Here is a 26,612-nt window from a genome sequence, read left to right as displayed (position 1 = left end):
CCCGCCAAATTCGGCCGTTTGGATTTTGAACTATTAAGCTGCTTGGAGAGACACTAAACGTGCGTTTTGGCGGACCCAGACAAAAACGCTGCGTTTTGGCGCAGAGAGGCAAAAAAAGGAAACGCTAAAAACGGGAGAACATATCCCTTCCACTCGCGCTTTCCGTTTGAAGCCATTGAAGGCGAGGGAAAAGCTTCTCCGGCGAAAGAATCGCAGGTCAATGTCATCTAGTTCTGAATATTCGCGTCTCTGCCGTCTGATCAACGATTCTCTTCCTCCTTACACCGTTAGTTCTTCATTGTTATAGTTTTTTAAGGTTCTTGATAGTCTTCATCTTCTTGTGTTGAGTTTTCGTATTGATCTTGCAGGAATCAGAGCTAATTTCGGTGACCAAACAAAAGGAGAAAGATCTTCTGCTTGCTCTTTCCCAGGTTACTCTTGCCCGCCTCCTCTTATATGGTTGTACATGTAATTCCAACTTTAGTAATTCGAATACTTTCCCTTTTAGGTTTCAAGAAAGATTCAACTCTGGATATATGAGCTTGATTCCGATTCCTATGACGTTAGTCCCATCGTGCCTCTCGTTCTCTTGATTTTGAAGTGTTGCTATTGTGAGATTATCATAAATCTATTGTAAGCTTAATTATTAAACAGGACATGGCGGCCCAACCTACTTGTACTGAGAAATCAGAAAATTATGAAGAACATTGTTGTTTGACTGGAATCATAGCCAACTTGGTAAGTCTGCTCATTCAAATGAATTTTTTCATTATTCAGAGTCATGTGGTGTTCTTTTCACGAGAAAAAAGAATGGGGTGTAAAAAGAAAAACAATAGAACTTGCATACGAACCTACGGAAGGATCCAATCTTTCCTCATGAAATAATATTGAAATGCATTTTCAATTGCTAATTTCTTCCATTCTGTCCCGGTTATGGAGCAACTCAAATGCCTTGAAATCACTGTATTCTTTGTTCCTTTTCAATCTGCCTTTTGTTTTCTTCTTTGTTTTTGGTATTTTTTTTGTTTTCCTGTTCTGAAATTAGCAGGGCTGAACAGTCGTGCAGCACACTTTATAGTTAGTTTCTTCTATGCTGTTGCCTTCTGCATCTGACAGTTTAATTTTACTTTCCTGACAGATAGTTTTTCTGACAGCTGAGAGTCAATATGTTCAATATTTGGCAAGCAAGGTTCTTGTGGTCATTTCTGAGTTTGTTGCCGTTTCTGTATGTTCTGATTTTCTGCCTTGAAAGTCAATTGTGTATGTTGCAACCAATTTTGTGTGCTTCATTTTCTTATCTCTAAATGGCTTTCCAGGGAAGCAATTGGGCGGGATTTGTGCGTTTTTTGTGTGTTTGCTTTGAAGTAGCAATTGGCAACTTTCTTTCATCATCTTTAGCACTCCAAACTGCTGGGAATGAAATTTCTACTGAGAAGTCAAGTTTTGTTGTTTTTGTAAAACCCAGACTGAAAAATGCAAATTGGTCTGCAGTGGCTGGTATTATTCGAGTTTTGCGCAATATATTGAAATATTTGAAGCAAGAATATGATGATCAACTTGGGAAAATATACTTGGATTCTATCAGTTCTTGTTTGTCAAATGTGCCTTGGGATTCATTGAATGATGTTTGTGTTGGTCAGAATGGTGACACTCAGAGATGCTCGGACACTTTTAGTCTGAAGAATGTTCAGCTACCAGAGTCAAGGGTTGTATTTCTAGGAAATCTTGTTCAGTTCTTCTGTTCATTGGTTGAGCAAAGTGGTTCTCTGGGAGTCCCAGGTGGTTCTTTAGATAAGCATCCTGTTCTTTGTAACATCAACGACCTTGTTCCTAAGCTTTTATATTGGTGCCTCGGCAAGCAAGGGAATTGTAACAACTTGTGCATCTCTCAGTACTTTAAACACAAGTTGTTGGTACGGATTTACTTCAGTTGCTTTTTTTTTTTTTTTTTTTAAATAAATTTGAAATTTGGACGGATGCTCTTCAGCCATTTTTATTAGGACATAGAATAGAGCAGATAACTAGCTGGTTTTTAGTATTTATACATGAGGTGGGATATAGAAATCGGTCTCACTTAATGAACAATAAGTATTCTACTTTTTCCATTCTTCTTGATTGGACTCAGATGTTACTTTTGTGCAATTCTGATGGACATTTCACATCTAAACATGATAATTCATAGGTAGGAGAGCTCTTAAATGCTGATCACTTTGCTTTCTTTTGCCTTAAAATGGTCCATGTGCATAATACAGCAGGTGCCATCATATTATCCATATAGATCCCCTAAAACGATGTGGAAATTTTTTAACTGGAGGCATGGTCGAGTTGTTTTATGTCTATTGTGTTGTAGGTATTTGTATACTTTGTGAATGATCATTGTCATCATTATCATTAATGTTATTATTATTGTTCTTTTGTTTGGATTGTGGGGATTTTTGTGGTAAATAAAGAATAGGGATGCTCTTGAATGTAAAATGCACTTACTATTGGTTTGTTTCTTTCCTTCTCTTTTTTTCGATTTTTTTTAAAGAAAAAATCTATGGGAAGCATTATTGTCATTTTGTTCATTGTAAACCAAGTATCCAAACAAACTTTGCGAAAGGACTTTTTATTTTTGGGAGGGAGAGGGTTTGGTTAGCTCTAATTTACATGATATGCTTCCAGATTTATTTTTTTTTTTAAATTTTATTTTAAGTTAAATGCTTTGTTGAAAATTGTTTACTTATTTTTTAGACCGCCATCAGTTTATTTTTCCAAAAGTGTGACCTCCAAATTTTTCTTACTTGCATGGACATACAGATGCTGAGAAAGATTTCAATTCTCTTTCTGGCCTCTGCACTTTCATGCTAATTATGATGTATTTCAATGCTTTTACTTTGTTGTGCTAATTTTTTCACATGTGAATGAATCCTTGTTTGTTCAAGTATATTAGCTTGTAAGCCATGTAACACTGTTTTATTGAATTCATTCTATTTACTCTGATTAATCGTTTTCTGCAGATGCTAATGATTAGGCTCAGTTTCCATATCCATCTGCAATATTCAATTCTTGCTTCTTGGCTGCAAGTTCTCCATGAATACTTTCAAGATCTTTTGCTCCAACCAATATGTCAAGTCAAGCCTGATGAGAATGGTTGTCTTGAAGGCTCTCCATTTTTATTTAGTATTCTTGATGGAGAAGTATACAGCATGTCTTTACGGCATTTACAGAGACAGGCTGTTTTCCTTTTCCTAAGGTGTTCCTTCAGTTTGATCAGTCTGAGAGAAGAAATCAGAGAGCAATGTGCATATGCAACTACAAATTCATGCGTGACATTTGACCTGAATTCAAATTTGGAATGTTGTAGTCAAAAGAAAGGTCTATCAGAGCTTTATGAGTGGCTTCAAGGACATATTCTTAAGTATTTGGTTGTGGACCATGAAATGTATTGGGAAAAATGCATAGACTTCGCCTTGTCCTTCCTTCAACTGTTTATGCATGAAGTATGTTTTCTTGCTCTCTTGGAAGCTATTTTTGCAATGTTGTATAACTTTTTAAGGATATTTATCTTTTTTTTGAAAATTCACTTCTCTCTAGAAAATTGTGGTATTATCATATTTATTTATTTATTTTTGCTTTTGCTTCATTTTTTATTTAATGTGGTTAAGAATTGCATTGTATTTTGTGCTTTGTGGAAACTTTGTTCTTCTGCTCATTTGCCAGTTTATTCATTTAGAATGATATTTTGGTTGAAGATTAGGAATCTCATATGCGGTCTCATACTCACTGTGGTAGGTGTCACACCCCTGAAGATCTCACTAAATTTTTCACGAGTGTGCGGTGCTAAGGACCCTTCCTTAGCCAACCTTCCTTCATAGCTTATAGAAAAACAGAGTAAAAGCAAACTCAAGCAAAGTAAAAGCACAGTAACAGGGACACCAACGAATTACAGGAAACCTTTCCCAACTTGTATTAATTCACTCTACAAGACAAAATTGTTCCCTTGAGTCAGAGTACATGCTTCACACCCAAGCATTACGAGAAGGAACCCTATCCCAAACTCTCTCTCTCTGTTTCAAGGCTGCAGGAGCCATTTTAAAAGACCTAGCCCGCAGTTACACATTTGAATTTCCAAATTCAAAAGTTGGAGCCAACATGGTGGTTATGTAACCGGCCAGAACTGCCCATAACTGCCTTGCATAACCACTCACCACCCAGATAGTGGCCTGCACATGCCACCCACTTGCACTAGTCATCATCTCCTCAGCCAACTGCAAGTCAATTGGCTGCTTGACTTGATCACCTGATGTTCTAGCTAGCTGCCACTGACTAGCTACACTGCCACTAGCTAGCTGCACTGCCATCTCCTCAAGCCTTGCTCACCAAGCTGCTGGAGAGTCCCCCTAACAAGCTGCCTCCTTCCCCCAAGGTGCCTCTTGTGACCGGGTGCCCATCAGCATGTCTCTGATCAAGGCCTTCTAAGCCAGGCAGCGTGCACCAACCAACTGACCAAGTGACTAGTGCATCAGTGTGCTTTCCCCACATTGATGTGTGAGCCCTTGCCATGTCTAGGTGCCCATGGTTGGGGCTTGTTGCTTGCTTTCCCTGTCAGGTCCAGCTTCATAGCAATGAGCCATGACATTGCGCCCATGACTGATCCCTCTTGGTGCACAGGGCATTGCGTCCCTATGCTGTGCGTAGGCATCATGGTGTGAGTCAGCTATTGTTTGGTGCCCCATCAGACCATGACATTGTGCCCATGGCTTCATCAGCTGGCTCACCGTACAAGGCTTAGGTGCCCTTGTGCTTGGGCGGGGAGGAGATAGGCCGCACCAGGCCCCGTGCCGTTGAGGCCACGGGGTGCACACCACACATGTCGTGGAGCTCATGTGTGTGTGCTCGAGTCTCGTCCGTGTGTCCTGGGCACACCCAAGGTCGTGCCATGGTGCTCCTTTGGTGCGGTCAAGGCTTCCCTTGGTGCTCCCTCCTTTGAGTCACCTACCCCCCCTTAAAGAGCAATACGGGCCGTTTTCATTACTTCTGGAGGAGACATCAATATGCCTGAGGAGACATAATGGAATAATAAATAATTATAAATTAAAATTCCAAAAGTCCCTCAGCCTTCATCTGCACCACCTAAGTCAGGTGTGCGCGCAATGCCTATCTGGTGCACACGCGGTGCATGTCTGGCTCGCCCGTAGTGCACGCGTGGTGCGCGTTTGGCTCGCCTGCAGTGCGCGTTTGGCTCGCCCGCAGTGCGCGTCTGGCCGGCTCGCGGTGCGCGTCTGGCTCGCCCGCAGCCTTCTCACATAGCCCCTAGAGTTTGAACCACCAAACCTTCAGGCTTTCCTTGCTTTCAGCCTAGGCTCTCATGGGTGCAAGGCCTACCCATGAGGCCTTTTCCTTCATGGTTAAGTCAAGAGGCTAAGGGGCTGACAGTAGGCACATTGACAAACAAATGACATTTTTGTGATCATAATGATTAGATAGATAAATTGATGAAGGACTTGAACCCCAGGACCTCCAGTAAATGGGAGCTATACCATGTTGAATAACCAATTTTCTTAAAAGCTTCAGGCGTTAGGATTTGAGTGTATAATGTATATCATGCTTCAACAATTTCCATTAAAAGTTTTCTTCCCTTTTTTTTTTGTTGGGGGGGGGGGAAGACATGGACTAGATAAGAGATTAGATGAATATTTTGTAGTGGCAGAAAAATGATGTTTGTATGTTGGCCATTGAACTTGCCTACTCGAGAAGTCTTGGATGGTTCCATACCCTGCCTGTCACATTCATCTGGATCGTATGAAAGATATTGATGAATGATGGTAAACAAGAAAAATTCTTAGGATTCTGATATCATGTCAATTTTGATATAGAAATTTCCTAGATGAGATTCACTGATTGAGTTAATCTAGATGATAAATGTTTATCACTGTTTTTTAAAGTCTTAACAGGTTTGGAATATTTGCTTTTATCCCATCCCAATCTGGTGTTATTATCACTGTTCTCTGGAGTCTAGCTTTTTCTTTTTTTTTTTTCTATGGAGAATGGTGATCAGCTAGGGCACTTGTTGATCTACTATCTTGCTTTTGAACTGTAGGATGATATCTTGTTTGAGGTGCTCTTGCTAATGTTTAGCTTACCTTCTTGTGCTGAGCAACAGTAAGCAACAGACCTAGTTTATTTCTTTTGATTGTTAGATGGATTGGTTAGGATTCCTCTTAATCAAATTGGATTGTATCATGTGTGTAGGGTTTGCCAAGAAAGGGAGGCTTTTCAGGAGATGAAGGAAGATGTACTCTTACATGTGTCACACCTTTTTAACCCTTTACACCTGTTCCATCTTTTCCTTGCAGAGGCAAGTGTATCACATTCGGATGATACAAACATTTTGACAAGCAGTGACATTTTGTCTTTCATTTATTTGAGTTGGATGCTCAACTTCTTTTCTTTATTTCTTTTGCATTATGTGCTGTTCATTTTGCAGTTACACTATGATCATCAAGTGCTTCTTGATTACCTTATTTCAAAAGATACAGGAATTAGTTGTGCAGAATATATTTTGCGGTATGTGTTCTCATTGCTTTAGTTAAACCCTGATCTTTTGCCATAGCTTGTGCTTGCCAAATTTTTCCATGGATAACTCATTTGGCATTTATGTAAGTGAATCTCATTTATGGATTAGCACCACTCTCCCAAACAATTTTTTATTTTTTTTATAAATTTTTTAGTTATTTATTTATTTTTGGATCAAAAACAAAAACATTGTCATTAACAGAGTAAAACTGAGGCGGATGAGAAATCCTATGCTTAATTACAACCTTGATCAAAACAAAGGAAAAGAAAAAAGAACCAAAAGACATAAAAAAATGTCTCAACATTATTATTTTGACCCTTTTAAACTACACATTGAAATCCAGTTGATTTGAATAAAGTTGAGAGGAATGCCCTTGGAAATTGTAGTGGATGCCCAAAATGATGAATATAAATAGACAAGGTCTCATAATGTTTTGGATGTCCTTCACTTGTCCTCAAAGATCCTTGCATTTCTTTTTCATCATGCTATCCAAATCAAAGACAAGCAATTTGCCATAGAACTTTGCCCCTATTAGTGCTCCCCAACCCCCTAAAAAATTGGTCAACATGTCACAAACACTTCTAGGAAGAATCCAAGCCAAGTTGACCAATCTAAAAAGCTTATGGCAAAATTCCATAGTCATCGGACGATGTTAAAGAAGGTGATTTGTTGATTCGCCCCTGCTCATACATCGAGTGCAATAATAAAGACTAAGGGCTTTGAAAAGTCTTCTCACTTGAAGCACATCATTGGTATTAACCTTCTTGTTTGCCACTAACCAAGCAAGGCCTTGACCTTTGATAAAAATTTTAATCTTCAAATGATTTAGTGGGGGAAAAGAGAACTGAAGTTGATTGATTAGATAAGGTTAGGAAAAAAGATTTAATTAAAAATAAGCCAGAAGGTGAAAAAAAGACCAAGCTCTCGCGTCCGGGGATGATGGTGGTAGTTTAGCACTACTAAGAATGCCATTCTCCCAAAAAATTGAATATATGTAAGTCAAGCCAATGATATCCACACTTTCCATTATAGCAAATGAAGCTTATCCACTAGTATGGGATTCAAGTTATAAAATGAATCAAAATAGATGTTTGAAAGAGAGTTGAGAGAAATTAGAAGTACTAACACAAGGATATAACATAAAACATGTCTGAAAAAGTTAAATCCATGATCAATCACACTTGCAAAATCTACTATGAAGAAAATATAGAGCACTAGGTTTTATTTTGCCTAAGACCTCCAATCCTCTCCCAAATTGCTTGTTTAAACTTTAGTATCTTAGGAAATTTAGCTTCCCATCATATGCATGTGGAATACCTTTGGAATCACTTTTGAACACCATCTTGAGCTCTTCTTGATATTCATGTAAGGAAATATTTGAGTTTTACCCAAAAAGATGAAGAAAATGAGAATGGAGAACAAACCCAATCAATCCATTTTGATGAAAAGCTTTCACTAGAATGAGATTTTCAGCTCAAATACCCTTGAACGTTCCTTGGAAACAAACATTTCCTAATTTTGTCAAAGATTTAAAGCTCAAGGAGGCACATCTAACTCTTTTCACCTGTAAATCCCTAATTTAGAAATTGAGTGTAAATAGTAGGGATTCAACCTCAATCTAAGAACTCAAATCATTTTAGAGAACAGTCAAATTATTATATATGTTAGGATTGAAACTTGATTGATCTAATATATTTTTTTGGTAGGTAAATAAGGATTTTATTAATAAGAAATGAGGTATACATGATGTGTACAAAGTAAACAAAAGACTAAGAAAGAAGTGCGAAGATAGAAAAACTAGCAACCATGCCCTACAAAGAGCCTAACCAATCCACAAAGTCTAACAACAAAAAAGGGTCTTGAATATACAATCTAATCCAGTCTTAAAAAAGATACAAGAAATTTTTTTAATTGTTTAGTCCAAGCTTTCACAATTATCAAAAGTTTTCCTATTCATTTTTCTCCATCAAGTCCAAAGAAAACACAATAGAGTACTTCTAAGCCTTTTTTCTCTTTTTACCAACAAAAGATCCATGCTAGCTCAGGAGGACTTCTTGAATTGAAGAATGCATAACCTATTGGACAACAAAAAGTGTAAAAATCAACTTCCACAATAAGCGAGCTTTCTAACAATGAATGAGAACACAATCGCTCGTTGCTTCCTCTTCCTTACACAAGTAACATCTATTAGGAATCCTCCAACTTCTCATTTTGAGCTAATCTAGAGTCAAAATCCTGGCCTAAGTTGCTTCTTAAGCAAAAATGCTAATTCTCCATGACACCTAAGAATTTCATACTATGCTATAAGGAAAAGACTCCACTCTCCTATTTCCAAGGAGAAGTAGAAAGACTTGACTGAAAAAATACCATTCTTTATTGGCAACCATACGATAGCATCGTTAGTCTCCAAAGAAATGGGGTGTGCAAACAACCTCTCAAAAAAGGTTTGTACCTCTTCTAGTTCCCAATCATGCTACTGCTTTGTAAACCTACTAGCTACCACAACCAAAAGGTCACTCACCCAACCATCTTTGAAATAACTATAGAATATAGCTTTGAAAATGAGTTCCTCAAGGTTGTGTCCCCACACCACTTGCCCTTTAAAACTTCACTTTGTTCCTAAACCTAACCTTAAAAAATCCATTGTATTTTTGAAATCTCCCAATTGCCTCTAATTGCTTTCCATAACCTCACACCATGTCCTTTTCTTACTTCTTTAGTGCACCACCCCCTCCTCAACTTACCCATACTTACCTACAATAACCCGTTTCAAGAGAGGAATCCTTTTACTTACAAATCTTCAAGACCATTTATCCAAAAGAGCCTCACTAAAGATGGATAAATTTTTTATACCCAAGCTCCTTTTCTGTTTCTCCAGGCATACAATAGCCTAGTTCACCAAATGCGACTTTTCTTCCACAACCCATCTCCTCACAAAAAGCCCCTTTGAATTTTTTCCTATTTATCAACTACCCTATTTGGGATGACCAATAGAGACATGAAGTAAATCAGCAAAATGGACATAGTACTCTTCACCAAAGTAAGCCTTGCACTTTTTGAAATATACCATCTTTTCTACAAAGCTAGCCTTTTTTGGAATCTTTTTTTCATTCTTTCCTAAACTTTAGAGGGCTTATAAGGGGCTCCTAACGGAAGCCTTAAATAAGTGGTTGGGAAGGCATCCACCTTGTAGCCTAAAACCCAAACAAGATCCTTCAAATTTGAGACATCCTTAATAGGGATAGGCTTACGTTTCTCTAGATTGATCTTTAGTCCTGACAAAGCCTCAAACCACATAAAAACCCAACTCAGGTACTCAATGTTCTCCTTACCAACATTACAAAAAATGAGAGTATCGTTTACAAATAACAAATGGGAAACCTCCACCCCTTCTCCAACTCTTTACTTTACTAGAGAGCTATTAATAAGGCCCCTTCCTTTGCCCTTATAAGAATGTGGGAGAAAGTCTCCATTGCTAAGATGAACAAATAAGGGGACAAATGATCTTTTTGTCTCAAACACGTAAAGATTTGAAAGAAACCTAAAGGATCTCTTTGAAATAGAAACAAATTGTAGAGATGTGCCATCAAATCCAACTAATCCTCTTGGAGCCAAAACCCATTTTTCCCGACATTGTGAGAACAAAACTCCAATTTACATGGTTGAAAGCCTTTTCAATATGAAGCATACAAATGATTCCTCTTAAGTTGCCTTTAACTCTAGAATCACTAGCCTAATTTTCTATCAAAACAACATCCAAAATTTGTTTTCCTGCCACAAAAGCATGCTGAAAATTTGAGACTAAGTTACCCACCACTTTCTTGATCCAGTTGGCTAGGACCTTTGCTAGAAGCTTGTATAAGCTTTCTACCAAGCTAATTGGCCAAAAATCCTTTAGGTCTTTTGCCCCCCTTTCTTTGGAACCAAGACAATAAAAGTGACATTTAAACTTCCCTAAAAGGTCCCAAACTCATGGAATTCCACAAAAAACCCCCATTACCTCCCTTTTCACAACATTCCAACAGAATTGCCAAAAGGCCATGGAGAAGCCATTTGGACTAGGAGCTTTATCCCGGCTTAAGCTTGATGAAGCAACAAGGACCTTCTCCTTAGAGAAGGGGATCTCCAAAGCTTTTGAATCAATGTTAGGTAAGGAGTCAAAATCCACTAATGCTCGACCTCCATTCCTCGGACTTAGAAAGGATCAAGCTAAAAGCATTTGTCGTACCTTCTTTAATCTCAACTTCCTTAGTTAACAATTCACCATTCACCTTTAACTTGCCATAAAATTTCTTCTTCTTCGAGCATAGGCCTCTTTGTGAAAAAAAAAAATTAGTGTTCTTATCCCCTTCTTTTGGCCAAAGTTCTCTCGACTTTTGTCTCAAGAGATTTCCTCCAAAGCCAACCATTTTTTAAAGTCCTCCACCACTTCCCTCATAATGTCATTTTCATCCAAAATGGGAGACCTTTTCTTTTTCTTTGCACCCTAAAAACCTAATGGAGATAAGACAAAAAACTTCTTGGTAGAGACGTTATTGAAAACCTCCCTATTCTAGATTTTAAGATCCTACTTCAAAGCTTTAAGTTTAATTGCTAGAAGGTGGCAAAATGACCCTTGTGTGCTATAACCTTCTTACTAGCTCTTAATCAAATCTTTGAAACCTCCACTTTCAATCACATGTTCCACTTTCAGTCACATGTTTTCAAAATGGAAAGGAGTTTTTCTTGTCCTTATCCCACCTCCATCAAGTAGGATAGGGGCATGATTTGAGACTAGTCATAGAAGAATGCTTTGAAATAGGCTGAAATGATTCTCCTAGTCTTTAGACACAAGAAAGTGGTCTAGCTTAGAAGCTAGCCTATTATTTAACCCACCAATTCGGGTTGGAATTTCGAACAAATAAGAATGTTCAATTTGAAACGCACAAAGACTCATATTTATTTACAGGAAACTTGTTTCCTAATATAGTTTTACAAGTTTCCTATGTTGCATGGGTTTAGGTATGAGTATCGGATGTGGTTATGTGTCTAGGTGTTTGGTCCTTTACAACTCAAATTTTAGGATACGGGGACTAGACTAAAAAACATTCAAAAAATGGATATGGGTACTAGAATATGACATAATAAAAGAAAAATTAATTAAAAATAAATTGAAAGTGAAGATATCCTTTTTAAAAGTTCCAATCTTTTCACTCTAATTTTTTTCCCTCTTATCCCTAAATATTCTTACAAAAAATAATTTTTCAGCTAACTCTTATTTTTTCCTAATGTAATTATTACCAAAAATGTTGAAAGAATAAGAGGATATTGATGAAAAAATCAAACAACTAGACTTGTAAAATAGGAGTGTTCAACTAGGATTCCATAGCCACACCCATGTCATGTTGTGTTGACATGGGTACATTGGGTGAAATTGAAGGATCCAGGTATCATAGCAGGTTTCCATGTTCATTTACTATGCTCTACAAATGGGCCATGTATTTGTTTGACTATATCCTTGCACTTTGCTGATTTTGTTCATTACATGATATAATGATGCATTTTATCATACTTAAGCATTATGAGAGTGGCACTTGAAGAAAGCTTTGTTTCTTATAACGTCTATCCTATCCCTATGGTGATTTGATGTGCTTCTCTCTTGGACTTGTTTTAATATTAGGTGTTTGCGTAAAATATGTGAATCGTGGGACTTATTTGTGGAATTTTCAGTGACTGGGAAATTTATGAGTCAATCATTTCGCAAGAAAAGAAAAGTCTTTCAGAATGGCCCAGATTCTCAGGTAGAACCATCATCTTCACCAATTATAGATGCTGGCATTCCTATGTCACTTGAGAAGGAATGTATGAGAAAACACAACTATGGCCACAAGGAATGTGGATCTAGAGGACAACCATTTAAGGAAGCAAAGGAATGTTTACTTTCCTTGAAAAATTCTGTGGAAAATCTTCATCAAAAGAGCTTGTTTCCATATAATCCACAAGTGCTTCTGAGACGGTCTGTTTCTATTTTCCATTACTATTCCAAATTCCATTTTGTTCCCTGTAACTGTTCTTTATTCTTACTGTAATGGGGTTTAATTTTACTTCTTAGGTAATCCTCTTATCTTATTCTTGAAAGGGTGGAAGTGTTCTGTAACTAAGATCTTTTCATTCCATAAAATCTGTCCCTGTATTGCCTTGACATCCTTTCCAGGAAATTGATGGTGGATCCAGAAAAAGTGTTAACTAGTGTATGGTCTTACAGAGAAAACATAATTATTCCTTTATTGATGACACTTTTACTAACATCAACAGGATCATCTTTTGAGGCATTCTCATGGCATTCTTGCCCTTGAAAATTCCTTGAAAGAGTACTTTTGAGGCGAAGATCTACTTAACCTTCTTTGGGATAGAGATTTCTTACTCTAACAAAGAAATTTTCCTTTGTTAAAGGAAGTATATCTTAGATCTGTTAAAAACTATAGGTTTTCTTAGATGCAAGCCTTGTGATACTCCTATTGATATGAACAAAAAATTTTCAGCATGTAGTGATGCTCCTTTATATTGTTTATATTGGAGTTTGGTGGATTAACTTATTTATCTCACAGCCAGTTAAAGCATACATCATTTATTGAACGTTAGGAATTACTGGATTCTTTATTATATAAGAAATTCTCTAGGGAAAGGAACTTCTGTTTCAAAATGAATGTCACCTGAATATTGTTTGCTATTCAGATGCAGATTGATCTGGTTCACCAAATAGCCAAAGGTCTACTGCAGGGTTTTGTACATTTTTTGGAGGTAACTAGGTATCATGGTGTACCCAGGAGCAATGCGTATTTGCTCATGGCCATAGAGCTGTGGCTCAAATATTTAGCAAATTTATTTTGCTTTGAAGATTGGTAGTTGAGTTAGATTTTCCAGTTTTATCTCCTACCCTTGCATTGTGACAATCAGTCAACCATTCATATTGCATGTATTCCTGTTTTTCATAATTGAACAAGCATATACAATTAACTGTCATTTTGTTTGTGTTAAAGTTCTAGTCCAAGAGATTTTTACTCCTTTTGTTTGCTCTTCTGCTCACTTTTTTGATGTCTTTACAAAATCTCTTTCCAAAACTTCCTTACATGTATTACTTTGTTCCAGTTGACATTGATTGATATTTATACGCTAGCTTGAGAAGAGTGTTAAAGATACAGATAGCATGTTCTTGGTATTATATAAATAAGGTTATACTTACACGTTTACCTTTGTTCTCTTAGTTATCCGAATAGAAAGGAAGTTTTCTTGATGTAATCTGATAACTAAAATTTTCTTATAAAATGAAGGAATCACCAGCCAACTAGGGTGTAGTTACTTGACATTTTCTTATTTTCATTTAGCAACAATATTGAAGTCATACTGATGAAACATTTCAAATTATACAAACTATAAGAATGTTATATTCTAAATCTTTACTATTAGCTTTCAATTTTATCATGTTCTTCAATTCTTTAAGATGTTGCAAATGTTATTCAATTTTATTATGCTGAATTTCTTAATCTTTTCTTGTAGTTTAACGAGATTTCATCAGCTTTGCCTTGAACATGAGGAATGTTAACTTCCAAATAATGACAGAACTATTGAGGATGTTGAGACCCATCTCACAGATTGTCATCTGTTTATTTTCACGATTGGACCTCTGGATGCCTTAAACCTTTTTCCCAGTGGAATATCGGCGAAGTAAATGAGATTTGAATGTGCGGAGAGGATGACAATTCCAGAAACCATATTTGATTGGCTACAAGTAGATAGAAATGGGTATAGGTTCAATGGGGAGACACAGGACACAGAAGGAGTGTTCCTTTACAGTCTCTGAAGCAATTTTCTTATGCAAGTTATTCGGATTGATTGATCATCTATTTGATTGTTGAAGAGCTGATCGATACAAAAAGCAGCAACCTGCCTACCACATGTAATTTAGGTAATTTATTTCTGATTCTCTTTTTATTTCAACTTCTGGTTCTTATACACCATAGCTGATATTTTTCTCAAGAAGGAGAACAGAGGAAAATGTGTTGTAAAATATATAGAAATTTTTACTTGCATGTCCAGGTGGACTAGTGTATGTGCCTAAGTGCATGCTGTGTGCATTAAAGTAATGCTGATTGTGTGAAATAATGTAAGTGGTTACTGGAAAGTGAAATAATAGATAGATTTCTCCTTGGAAAAGAGGAGGCTCTATAATTTAAGGGTTTTGCTTCAATGAGGCTTGATGTTAAGCCACATATGTTGTGTGCTTATTTGTATGGGGATGGGGTTGATTTTTTTCTTTTAGTCATTTTGCATTTATGTTTTCTATCGTTTTAAAAAAGAGTGCAATATTCTTGCATATGGAATTTCTCTAGTTTGTTATTTGTGGATGAGCTATTGTTGTGCCTTTGATATAAAGCCTTCTGTATGAATGCATTATGCTTATAAACCTTTCTTGTATGTTTGTTTTTTCATCATTTTTCCAGTCCCAACAGTTTGTGTTCTTGAGGATGGTTCAGAGTTGGAGGCAATTGTGCTTTATAGCTCTGGTATTCAATGTTTGACAACTCTTTTCCTATTTTCTGTGATCAATTGATCTAAGTATCTTATCTACCTAAGCTTATTCCTTTGCTTTAGTGGAAAAGCACTTGACATGGCTAAACAATAGCACTCTTCTACTGCTCTTTTTTCTTCTGGAGTTTCAATATTCCTTTCTAGTTCTGAGTAGAGTGGAGTCTGATGTTTATATCAAGAAGCAATGAAATTTGATGTTGATCCTCTTTACTACACCCAGTGATATCAAATATCAGAATGCTGGAGCTTGAGGATTTTTTTTCCTTTTTTCTCTCTTTACTAAAACAAAATGAAACAAAAGAGGTAAAGAAAAAGGTAAAAAGAAACTAGGTATGGTTTTGGTGGACCCAGATATCATTCAACTTGCAAATTAAGACCAATAGGTGAATAGGAGACAAAAGTGGCTTAATAAACTTTTTAATTTTTCTGTTTTGTGTTTGATGAAGATTGTGTAAGGCTCAGCTTTATAGCATCAGATCTGTATTTTAGTTGGTAGGCTGATTTTCATTTTTTTCTTGCCAAATATTGTTTCTTAAACACTAGAAATATGTATGAATTTGACTTGTTTTGCTGCCAAAGTTGTATGCCAAAATAAAAATTTTATTGGCTTCTAAGTCTATTAAGGGGTTGTGAACCAATTGGATATTAGTACCATTGTTATTGTTGAGAGAGAGAGAAAGAAGAAAGACCTTAATTCTCATTAATGTAATAATCTACTTACAATTGAGAAATATATATATATATACAAGGCTAGGAGTCCTAACTACCATACATGTGTCCTATATTAACAAGGAAAGGTTATACACTATAAATACATTATATTCAATACTCCCCCTCAAGCTGGAGCATATACGTCATATGCACCAAGCTTGTTACAAATATATTTGATCCTAGGACTTCTGAGAGATTTAGTGAAGATGTCAGCTAGTTGATCATTTGAATTAACAAAACTTGTAGTAACATATCTTGATGCGATCTTCTCTCTAATGAAATGACAGTCAACTTCAATATGTTTGGTCCTTTCATGAAAGACTGGATTGGATGCAATATGTAATGCGGCCTGGTTATCACATATGAGTTTTATCTGTTCATCCTTTCCAAATCTCAACTCTCGAAGAAGATGTTTCAACCATATGAGTTCACATGTTGCCAAAGCCATAGCTCGATACTCGGCTTCAGCGCTATATCTGGCCACTACATCTTGTTTCTTACTCTTCCAAGATATTAGATTACCTCCAATAAAAACACAGTACCCTGAAGTGGAACGTCTATCTGTGGGTGAGCCAGCCCAATCTGCATCTGTGTAACCAACAACCTGAGTATGACCTCTATTCTCGTACAACACACCTTGGCCTGGTGTACTTTTGATATATCGAAGAATGCGGATTATGGCATCCCAATGGCTATCACATGGTGACTGTAGGAATTGACTAACAACACTCATAGGAAAAGAAATGTCTGGACGAGTAATGGTGAGATAGTTCAATTTACCTACGACCCGTCGATATCTCCCGGGGTCTCCTAAAGGCTCCCCTTGTCTTGGTACAAGTTTGACATTCGGATCCATAGGTGTGTCTACCGGTTTACAGTCTAACATACCGGTTTCTTCCAGGATGTCTAAAGCATACTTCCTTTGGGAAAGGACCACAATAGAACTGGATTGAGCTATCTCAATTCCCAAGAAATACTTGAGTTTCCCCAAGTCTTTGGTCTGAAAGTGGGTAAAAAGGTGTTGCTTTAGTTTCTGAATACCATCCTGATCACTGCCTGTAATGACGATGTCGTCCACATAAACAACCAGATAAATACATTGTCCCAAAGAGTTATGATGATAGAAAACTGAATGGTTTGCTGTACTGCGAAGCATGCCAAACTCTTGAACAACAGAACTAAAACGGCCAAACCATGCTCGAGGAGATTGTTTCAAGCCATATAGAGAACGGCGTAACCTACATACTAAACCAGACTCCCCCTGAGCAACAAAACCAGGAGGTTGCTCCATATAAACTTCCTCGGCAAGATCACCATGAAGGAAGACATTTTTAATATCCAATTGATAAAGAGGCCAAGAACACATGGTAGCCATGGAGAGAAGCAGACGGACAGAAGCAATCTTGGCAACAGGAGAGAATGTGTCACCATAATCAGAACCATAAACCTGAGTATAGCCTTTAGCAACTAAGCGGGCCTTAAGGCGATCAACCTGACCATCAGGACCAACCTTAACTGCGTAGACCCAACGACAGCTAACGGTAGATTTACCAGAGGGTAAAACAACAAGATCCCAAGTGCCATTAGAGTGCAGAACAGCCATTTCATCCACCATTGCTTGTCGCCAGCCTGGATGGGAAAGAGCTTCATGGGTGCTCTTTGGAAGAGAAACAGAGGATATAGCAGAAACAAAAGCAGAATAGGGTAAAGATAATCAATGATAACTCAAAAAATTGTAAATAAGATGAGGATTACGAGTAGAGCGAGCACCTTTCCGAACAGCAATGGGTAAGTCATTAGGAGAAGGCAGAGCCGGGGTAGGTGAAGCCGAAGGGATAGGAAGTGAGTCAGCAGGTGCCTCAGCAAAAAGGAGAGGAGCAACGACACGAGGGCGACGATGATAAACCTGAAGTGGTCGAGGAGGCATAGCATCAGGTGGGGAGACAATGGGAATAGGCAAGACTTCAGAAACAGGAAGAGACTCAAAAGTGGTGGAAAAGAATGGTGAGTCCTCAAAGAAGGTAACATCAGCGGAGATAAAGTATCGATGAGTCTCAAGGGAATAACAACGATAACCCTTCTGAAGTCTGGAGTATCCCAAGAAGAGACACTTCATGGCTTTGGCGGAAAGCTTGTCTTGTCCAGAAGTGAGAATATGAACAAAGCAAGTACAACCAAAGACATGAGGAGGAAGGAAATAAAGTGGTTGGTCAGGGAAGAGAAGGGAGTGAGGAATTTGATCATGTAAGACAGAGGAGGGCATACGATTAATCAAATAACAAGCGGTAAGAACAGCGTCCCCCCAAAAACGAAAAGGAACATTACTATGGAGGAGGAGAGTACGAGCTGTCTCAACAAGATGTCGATTCTTGCTAGGAGAACCAGGGAGGTAGGGAGGCTGGTCGGCGTCAGGCGAAGCTGGAGGAGGAGGCGCGTCGCCGGAAAAGGCCTCACGAGCCCTCATGCGCCGGCGCGTGAGATGCAGCCGCCGGCTGGAAAATTGTGCGTGGACGGCGCGTGGATGCTCTTTTGGTGCCGGTGCCTTCACAAAAGTTGGAGATCTTCTCCAGGCGCTCCGTCTGGTATGGTCGGTGTCGGAAAAATACGTCGCCGGAAAGTTCACCGGCGGTGAGTGGTTTCTGTCGACGATCCGACTGACCGGAAAGTATTGGGAGATGGGGAAGGTGACCGGAATGAAACACGGTCATTGGAAGGTTTCCCGGAGTTGATGACACGGGAAACAGGAAAGAATTAGGTTTTCTTCCTTGGCTCTGATACCATGTTGAGAGAGAGAGAAAGAAGAAAGACCTTAATTCTCATTAATGTAATAATCTACTTACAATTGAGAAATATATATATATATATATACAAGGCTAGGAGTCCTAACTACCATACATGTGTCCTATATTAACAAGGAAAGGTTATACACTATAAATACATTATATTCAACAGTTATTTTAGTTTAAATGACACTCAAAGTATAATTTACAATACATTATCTAGTACTAGATATCAATTGATAGCCTATGATATAAGGAGGTGTGTGGTCATGGAGCGCTACGGGGAAAATAATTTTTGTAGATTTAAGTAATTGTAATGGGGGAAGAGGCACTCTCTCTCTCTCTCTCTCTCTCTCTCTCTATATATATATATATATATATATATATATGTTGATATGCAAACATAGAATCTATGAAAGGGGGTGCACCTTATGTATACCAGAAGTATACACAGAAAAACAAAACAAAGAACACCAGTAGGTATCTACAAAAAACAACCTCAAAATCCAAACTATCTGCAACTAAGGCTATGTCTGAAGGCCATGATTGAGAAATTTCCCATTTCTAACTGAACTTTGGATAAATCAAAGAAGGATTTAATGAAGCTCTCCTTTAACCTCTGATTTGCAAGCTCTTCTCCATTGAAGATTCTGTTTTCACTCTTTCCATATGCACCAGATGTCTTTGGTTGGGAAGTCCACTCTCGATTCAGCACACAATGAGCTGTAGTCCCATTTTACACTGAAGTTTCCTTTCCTATCCTCCTTCCAAACTGAGATATCTTCCCAGTATAAATAAGATCCAACAAAATTGTGATGCCCCCTTCATTTCCCAATCTTGGAAGGGTCTTCTGAATTGCTCCAGCAACTGGCCTCCGCTTCCTTTTGCTTCTCACATGTCTGCAATAGTAGCATTCTCATGAGAAACTAGTTTGAACAATAGAGGAGATGCTTCTTTCAGACAGTTATCTCCTCCATCACCTGTCCCATCACAATTTTGTATGTCTACCATTTTTAACCCAGATAGCTTTTCTGTGATCAAATTCCTTCTGATCTTTTCTAATGTCTTCCCATAGTCTATATTGAGTTGAGTATATAATTTAGCCATTCTAAATGGTAGGTATCAGAAAAAAATGTATCTATTCCAAATGGTGGATTTGGGCATTAACTGTAATTAAGATCACTAAATTTTCATGTTACTTTAATTGTTCCATTACTATTCTAGTGGTTGAGAGAGAATAACCTTTTCCTTTAAATGGATACTATTATGGGCTTAAACAAATCATGATGAACATTATTTGGTTCTATTCTATGCTTACATTGCCATAAGACACAATGGTTTTTTATACATTTTCTGGTTTGTTCACCCCCCACCTTTTTTTTCCCTAAGAATCTTTCAAAATAGCTTCTTAACAGTAGTACTACAGAAGAGACAAAATAATTACTCTGGGAAAATATATCTGCCCCCTGCAAAAAACAAAATCTAGCTACCATTTTTTTTTAGTTTAAGGAAAACAAGGAAAAAAAAAAGATTGATTGCACCTAACAGAAGGGGGATGCAATCCATGTACGCAACGAACATGCAATGCATGTATAGGCCAAACTGAACACTTTATTTTTCAAATTCAAGAACATTGTGATTAGTGACTTCCATCTGCCCTTTTGCACCAAAAAAACAAAGATTTAGGGAAAAAAAAAATCTTTACAACCAAGATCGACCACTTCATTCCTTAAAAATTTCTCCCATTAAGCTCTTTCTAAATGGTCCAAAATAAATATAACAGTACTAAACTCTAAACAAGATTGCTATCCTAGATGAGGATGTGCTATACTGATTCTTAACCATAATTCAACCTCTGTTCATGAGTTATCTATGATAAGAATTCTCTCCCAAGTTGCTTAACACAAAAAAATTGACCTTAAAAGGTGCTCTTGGAATCCAAATCTCCTAAGTCAGGAAGGAAGTCACCACATGATGTGACAAGGACTTGTAATTAGCCTTAGCTGAGATTGTCCTGTTCTTTGGAAGCTTCCATACTAGCTTATCTGTCACTTAGACATTCACGGAAACAAGAGTTAGACAAAATAATGCAACGCTCCACCCAAATCAGCTCTCAATTACTATACTGCCTCTTCAAGTTGTGGCTCTAACTTCCATGAAACCTTGTTGTCATCCCCTTTGAACAATCTGCCACCCAAGCATCCTTGTATACCATTAAGTGAAACAACACCAGAAAATGATCTTTAAGAGGGTCCCTCCACACAAAAATCAATCCCAACATGCCCCACCAAAATGTTTGTCCTTGAATAGAAATCATCCCATCCCTTCCTAATCACTTTCTATAAGTTTGTGCAATCGCTTCTCTATCCTCTCACGAACAACTACTTCCCTTCCAATACTCCATACTTCCCTATTGTGATCTTTCTCCTTGAACTATCTTAATCAACCATGAATCTCCAAAGCCACTATCTTGGCAATGCTTTGTTAAGGACCCAAAATTTTTTATGGCCAAATCTCTAGAACTTATCTCAGAGCAAATGATCTCCCACCTTACTAAGTTGATCCGTTCAAGTTGCTTCCTCCCCAAAGAACATCTCCCTGAATATTTTCAAACTGGTATTTCACCTTTCTTGGGATGGCTAATGTTGCTAGTTGTATGTTGGGAAGCTAGACAGGGTGCTCTTCCATAAGGTCCCTATCACCTTTAGATAGAACTTGTCATTTCCAAGTTGTCAAATATTTCTTACCTTTCCTCAACTGGGTGTGAACTGAGGAAGACTTGAATTTTGTTCCAAGAGGCAATCCTTGATATTTAGAAGGCAACTACCGACTTTTCATTCTAGAGACAGGCCAAAAACTCCACTTCCCCCACATTCCCTACTAGAAATGAGCTTACCACAACACCACCCAACTTATGTATAGCAATTACTCCTTGTCAGCCTCACAAAATAGAAGAGTATGATCTGTAAATAGAATGTAAGACTTTCAACTCTCTCACCACTGTTACCGTCTTGACCTTGAAACCCTTGATGAAGCCTCCTTCCACTGCCTCAACATGAAACAACTCAAAACCCCCTTACTAGAGCTTTGAAAGGAACCCGTGGGAACCCCATTCATTAATAGAGAAAAGGAAACTGATGATATAATGGTATGCTTTTTTCTGCATCTAAATTGCATACAACCCCATGTTTTTGACTTTTAGATCTAGATTAGCTACAAGGACTGTGTTGAGAATCTTATGTACTTGAACAAAAGGTATTCTGAAATCTGAAACTACCTTGCCAATAACTTTTCTAATGCCTGTTTGTTAGATTCTTCACTGGAAGCTTGTATATATACTACCCACCAAGCTAAGAGGCTTCAACTCTGTAATGTCTTCACCCCGTTCTTTTTAGGAATTAACATCAGAAAGTAGCATTACTTCTTACAAAGAGACCTGAAAGAATGAAAATCCTGTGATCATCCCACACTAGGTCCCAACAATGCTGCCAAAACTCCACTGCAAAACCATATAGGACTTGAGGTTTTGTCCCCTCCAAATTCAGAAAAGGCAGCCAAGACATCTTCATCAATAGAAAACTTATCTAAACTCTCTTTATCACTATAGCAGATTTGTTTGGAGATCTCACTCTCAATCCCACAACAATGAACCAAAGGATCAGAATAAGGCTGCTGACAAAAAAGAAAAGAAAAGAGATTCCCCTTCTTAGAGTTGCTTCCTCATGCAGCCAAGATCCCTCTACCTGTAAACTGCTGATAAAATTGGCTCTCTTGGCCATCCTATCCCCTTGAGCCATAAAACATGGGATTTGTGTCTCCACGATGTTTCCTCCATAGCAGCCAGCCTGCCATACTATTGAGTGGTGTCCAGTCTAGCTGCTTTCTCCTTAGTGGATAGACCTCAATCCCTTTCTTTTTTGTGTCACACCTTTTAATTTGCTCAAGTGCATTAGCTTTTTAAGCAGTTATATTTCCATAGAGCTTCTCTGTTCTATCTTTTTAGGTCCTCTTTAAGGGCCTTAATATTAAAACCAAGCCTATGACTAGACGAACCCCTGAATCCATAGTTACCCCCATCACCTTGAAACAAGGTCTTTAAACCCACCCTCCTTAAGCCACATATTTTCAAATCTGAAAGGGCATTTCCCACTTCTGAAGCCTCCACTGTTGGAACTGGTCTAGGAAGAATGCTCCAAGTGATATTGGTAATGTGATCTGACATTGGTAAAGTGATCTTCCCAATTTGCCAAAACTAAAAAATGGTCCAGCCTAGACAGAGAACAACCCCCATGCGCCCCACACCAAGTGAATGCACCACTTGCCAAAAGGAAGATTAGCAAGGATAAATTCATTAATAAATTCAGAGAGCCTCTCATAGTGGATGAGAAATGCGTGAACTTTTAATGCTAACCAGGGAACCATACCACATTAAAATCACCACTAGTGCACCATCGATCCTTCTAAAGGCCTGTGATAGCTCCTAACTCCTCCCAAAAATCCCTTCTTTATAAACCCAAGATGGGACCTTATACCCCTGAAAAGGTCCAGCAGAAACCCATCTTCACAATTTCCAAATTTACTGCAAAGAGAGAAAGCTCCCATTTCCATGTCCAACAACTCCAAAATCCTGCGGTACCAAAACACCACTAACCCACCAGCAGCCCCTCTGGAATCAATAGCTCCCCATCCCTGAAACCTCCCTACCCCTCAGCTTCTGGTAAGATCCACTGATGTAGGTTCCACTTCTGTTTCATGAAGATAAACCAAGCCCATCCTATGAGAAAGAATGAGAGACTTCATAATCTTCCCTTTATTCCCTTCATTGAGCTCCTTCCGTTTGTTGAAAACATGAAAATGCCATTATCATTGTAATTGTAATGTTTGCCTGCTATATAATGAAATATTCATTAAAGATGATGGGATATGCATGATGAGAATATTTCTGGGGGAGTATTGTTGAAAGATTCTGTCACGCCCCAAGACCCACTCCAAGGGCGTGACGGTCATTTCACACCTCAAACCCGAAGGCTTAAAGTGTAACCTGACTCAAACAATCATATTATAACTGGAAGTAACCAATTACCAAAAACCTGTTCAGAGTAGCGGAACAAAATTCTAAAATCGTCAAACTTAACTTTAAAACTAAGCATCCATCAACCAAAATCCATTATCCAAATATATTGCAAACTCAAATAAATCAAGTGCTAACAAATTTTCATAATCTCCAAATCTCAACTTCAAACTTATATAAAAAAAAAATATTTAAAAGCTCAATATCTAAATAGCTTCCAAAAACCAAATAATCCAAATGAACATAAACTTATAAGCTAACAATGTCCAAATAACATCCTAAGCAAAATCCTAATAATGACCATTCCTCGACCTAGCCATCACTCCTCGCCCGAACTAAGGGTGCCTGAAAAGTAATCAATAAATAGGAATGATCTCAAAGCCCAATAAGAAACATTAATGCAGTCCATGGATCAAATATTTCAAGTTCATTTGCAAAATTGGAGATATTATAACTAATTATTTTCATAAACTTTTGAGTCAGTTTTGCCAATACATTCAAAACTTTTACTTGTACACTTTCATTTCTGATTCAAACATTTTCATGTCAAATTCAGTCAAAACATTCAAATAATTTATTTACTCTGGTCATCAAACATCAAATGGTGCCTAGGTAGGTGAGACTTTTCAAATAGGTGGTTAGCTTCAAATTGTTCCTTTAAGGTGGACAGAACCAAACACTACTAGTACTAGTAACCTCTAACCAAACCCCTAGAGGCTGGGGTCCAAATTAATTACATTCCCCACCAAGAAATGTAAAGGTCAACTATTATATCCCGTTGACAAGGGCCAAAAAGTCAAAAGTCAACTATTATATCCCGTTGACAAGGGTCAAACAAACCAGAGTCAAACACTTATTTCAATTATTCAAATTTGCAAAACATAATATCTCCACATTTCTCTGTTGTAAATAAAATATGATTCTAACATACTTTTCATGCAAAACATATTTGATCCTTGCATAAAATGAATAATAACTCAAAATGTTTCCAAAAGATGTATATAAAAATTTGTTTCTAAAAAAAATAATAACCGCATTAATTTCCCTTACCTCAAAAGAAGTCCTAAAAAACTTTGGAGAAAAATAATCTTGAAAATCTACTCTTCACCTAACAAAATATAAGAGAAATAACCATTACTATTTATCTAAAATTATAGGTTTGTCAATCCTAAAATTTTAGATATTCAAATTAATGTTTTTAATTATGAAAGATAATTTAATCTATTCTTATTTTAGAAAATTTAATAAATTTCTAATTCATATAAAACTTAAATTTTATTTTCAATTTATTTCTTGGGACACAACATAATTTAATTAAATTGTAATTTATTTCACTAATTAAATTCTATGCTATTTATTAACTTACGCCCATCATTAATATAATTATTATACCAAAAAATTTACTTTCTTTTATTTATAAATTATATTTTCTCACTTTCAAGTTTTTTTTTTTTTTTCATCAAACATAGCCTATACACAATCCATCAAAGTCTAATAACACAAAGCCTTGCCATTATTAAATAATACAATACTCAGTACTCAAGTACCGATCAAAGTCTAATAATACGGAGTCTTGCTACTATTAAATATTACATACTCAAGTATCCATCAAAGTTTAATAATAGAGTATCTGAAAATCCACCAACTAGATTTCAACCATGAAATCCTTACAAAAAAAAGTGGATGCATAGTTCCCACATGCATACAACCAGTGCACACGCGCTTTTTTTCACCAACCTTCTATTTTCCAGTGCACACACGTTCTTTTTTTTTTTTTTTTTTTTGTTAAATCAAATTGTATTTTTCTAATCCCTTAAGCCACAATTAACAATATATTTATTTATTATTATTTTAAAAAAAATAAATTAACCCTAGTATAAATCGAAATCTTCTCAAGATTTTATTTATTTATTTAAAAAAACTTAAGATCTCTCAAATTCCAACAATAAATCAAAATCTTAAATTTTCACTATTTTGATATTAAAACGAATTAAAAATAATAATAAACTAACCCTAATCTAGATTTGAGTTTTTCAAAAATATCTAATGTGCTTAAAATTAATTAATGAATCTAAAATATTAATTTAGGGGTTAGAATCTTACCTATAAAGATCTGTTCTTTAAACATTGAAATCCGATTCCAATCTTATATTCTTTGGAACTCTCTGCGAACAGGAACACGTTTAAAAAAAGAATAGGAATAACAAAATTCCTTATTCGTAAAATTACCTTTTCACCCCTCTTTCATTTTATTAAATTAATTAATTAATTAATTTAATATTATTAATATTTTTCTAAATTGCCCCTAAAAAAGAAACTTGGGCGTTACAAATTCACCAATTTCCTTATTATTACTTTCATCCTAAAACAAAGAAATGATTACCAGACTCTTTTGCGTGTATTTCTGATTGATACCTGATGTATTTATCTTCAAGGATTTCATAAGATAAGCAGTTTAGGAGCAACCTATGCAATGCGCTATTTGGAAAACTAGACGACACAAAACTACTCGTGTTATCCCACTTTTCTACTTATGTGGAACTTGGTCGTGATTGTTCTATTTCCTTTTTCCTTTTTTCAGGCTATGCAACTTGCCCCTGGTTTTTTGAGGCAGTTGGAAAATGAATGTATTTCCTACGGATCAGTAGGAGGAAAGCACACACTTCATGTGGTACTTGCATTTCTTCCATTGTCTTTAGCAATTGGTTGGAATAACATGCCAAGAGAGTCTGGGTACTTGGACTGATAGACCAGGTCTTTCTCTCTCTCTAGATGCCATTATACTATCCTACTGGTTTGCAATGTTAATGTTTAAGTTATTCTTGGTTGCTATGTTCATGGATTCAAAATCTATAACTGATGAGACATGATAAGATACAGATTTTTATTTTATTTTATTTTATATTTTGGACCAAGGCATCTT

The 26,612-nt window shown here is 37.0% G+C and overlaps 1 protein-coding gene across 7 annotated transcripts; it reads left to right on the top strand.

Moving 5' to 3' along the window:
- Positions 1-70: 70 nt before the first annotated feature.
- Positions 71-26,561, top strand: LOC117917281. 7 transcript variants are annotated; one of them, XR_004651659.1, is made up of 14 exons: positions 95-286; positions 369-431; positions 509-562; positions 655-738; positions 1,139-1,225; positions 1,317-1,913; positions 3,000-3,482; positions 6,083-6,144; positions 6,235-6,340; positions 6,470-6,549; positions 12,219-12,554; positions 14,096-14,504; positions 15,040-15,102; positions 26,271-26,561. XR_004651659.1 is itself a non-coding variant. In XM_034833503.1 (12 exons), the coding sequence occupies exons 1-12, from the start codon at positions 221-223 to the stop codon at positions 14,139-14,141; spliced, it is 2,064 nt and encodes a 687-aa protein (XP_034689394.1). In that variant the 5' UTR covers positions 95-220; the 3' UTR covers positions 14,142-14,767. The 7 variants fall into 7 exon arrangements, 2 of the variants coding, with proteins under 2 accessions (XP_034689394.1, XP_034689395.1); XR_004651660.1 differs by lacking the exon at positions 15,040-15,102; XR_004651658.1 differs by lacking the exon at positions 26,271-26,561 and having other exon boundaries at positions 15,040-15,340.
- The last annotated feature ends 51 nt before the right edge of the window (positions 26,562-26,612 follow it).

This window comes from Vitis riparia, chromosome 7, assembly GCF_004353265.1.
Source record: "Vitis riparia cultivar Riparia Gloire de Montpellier isolate 1030 chromosome 7, EGFV_Vit.rip_1.0, whole genome shotgun sequence".
Taxonomy (NCBI): Eukaryota; Viridiplantae; Streptophyta; class Magnoliopsida; order Vitales; family Vitaceae; genus Vitis; species Vitis riparia.
The sequence above is the reverse complement of the archived record's forward strand: the minus strand, read 5'-3'. Positions and strand labels throughout refer to the sequence as shown.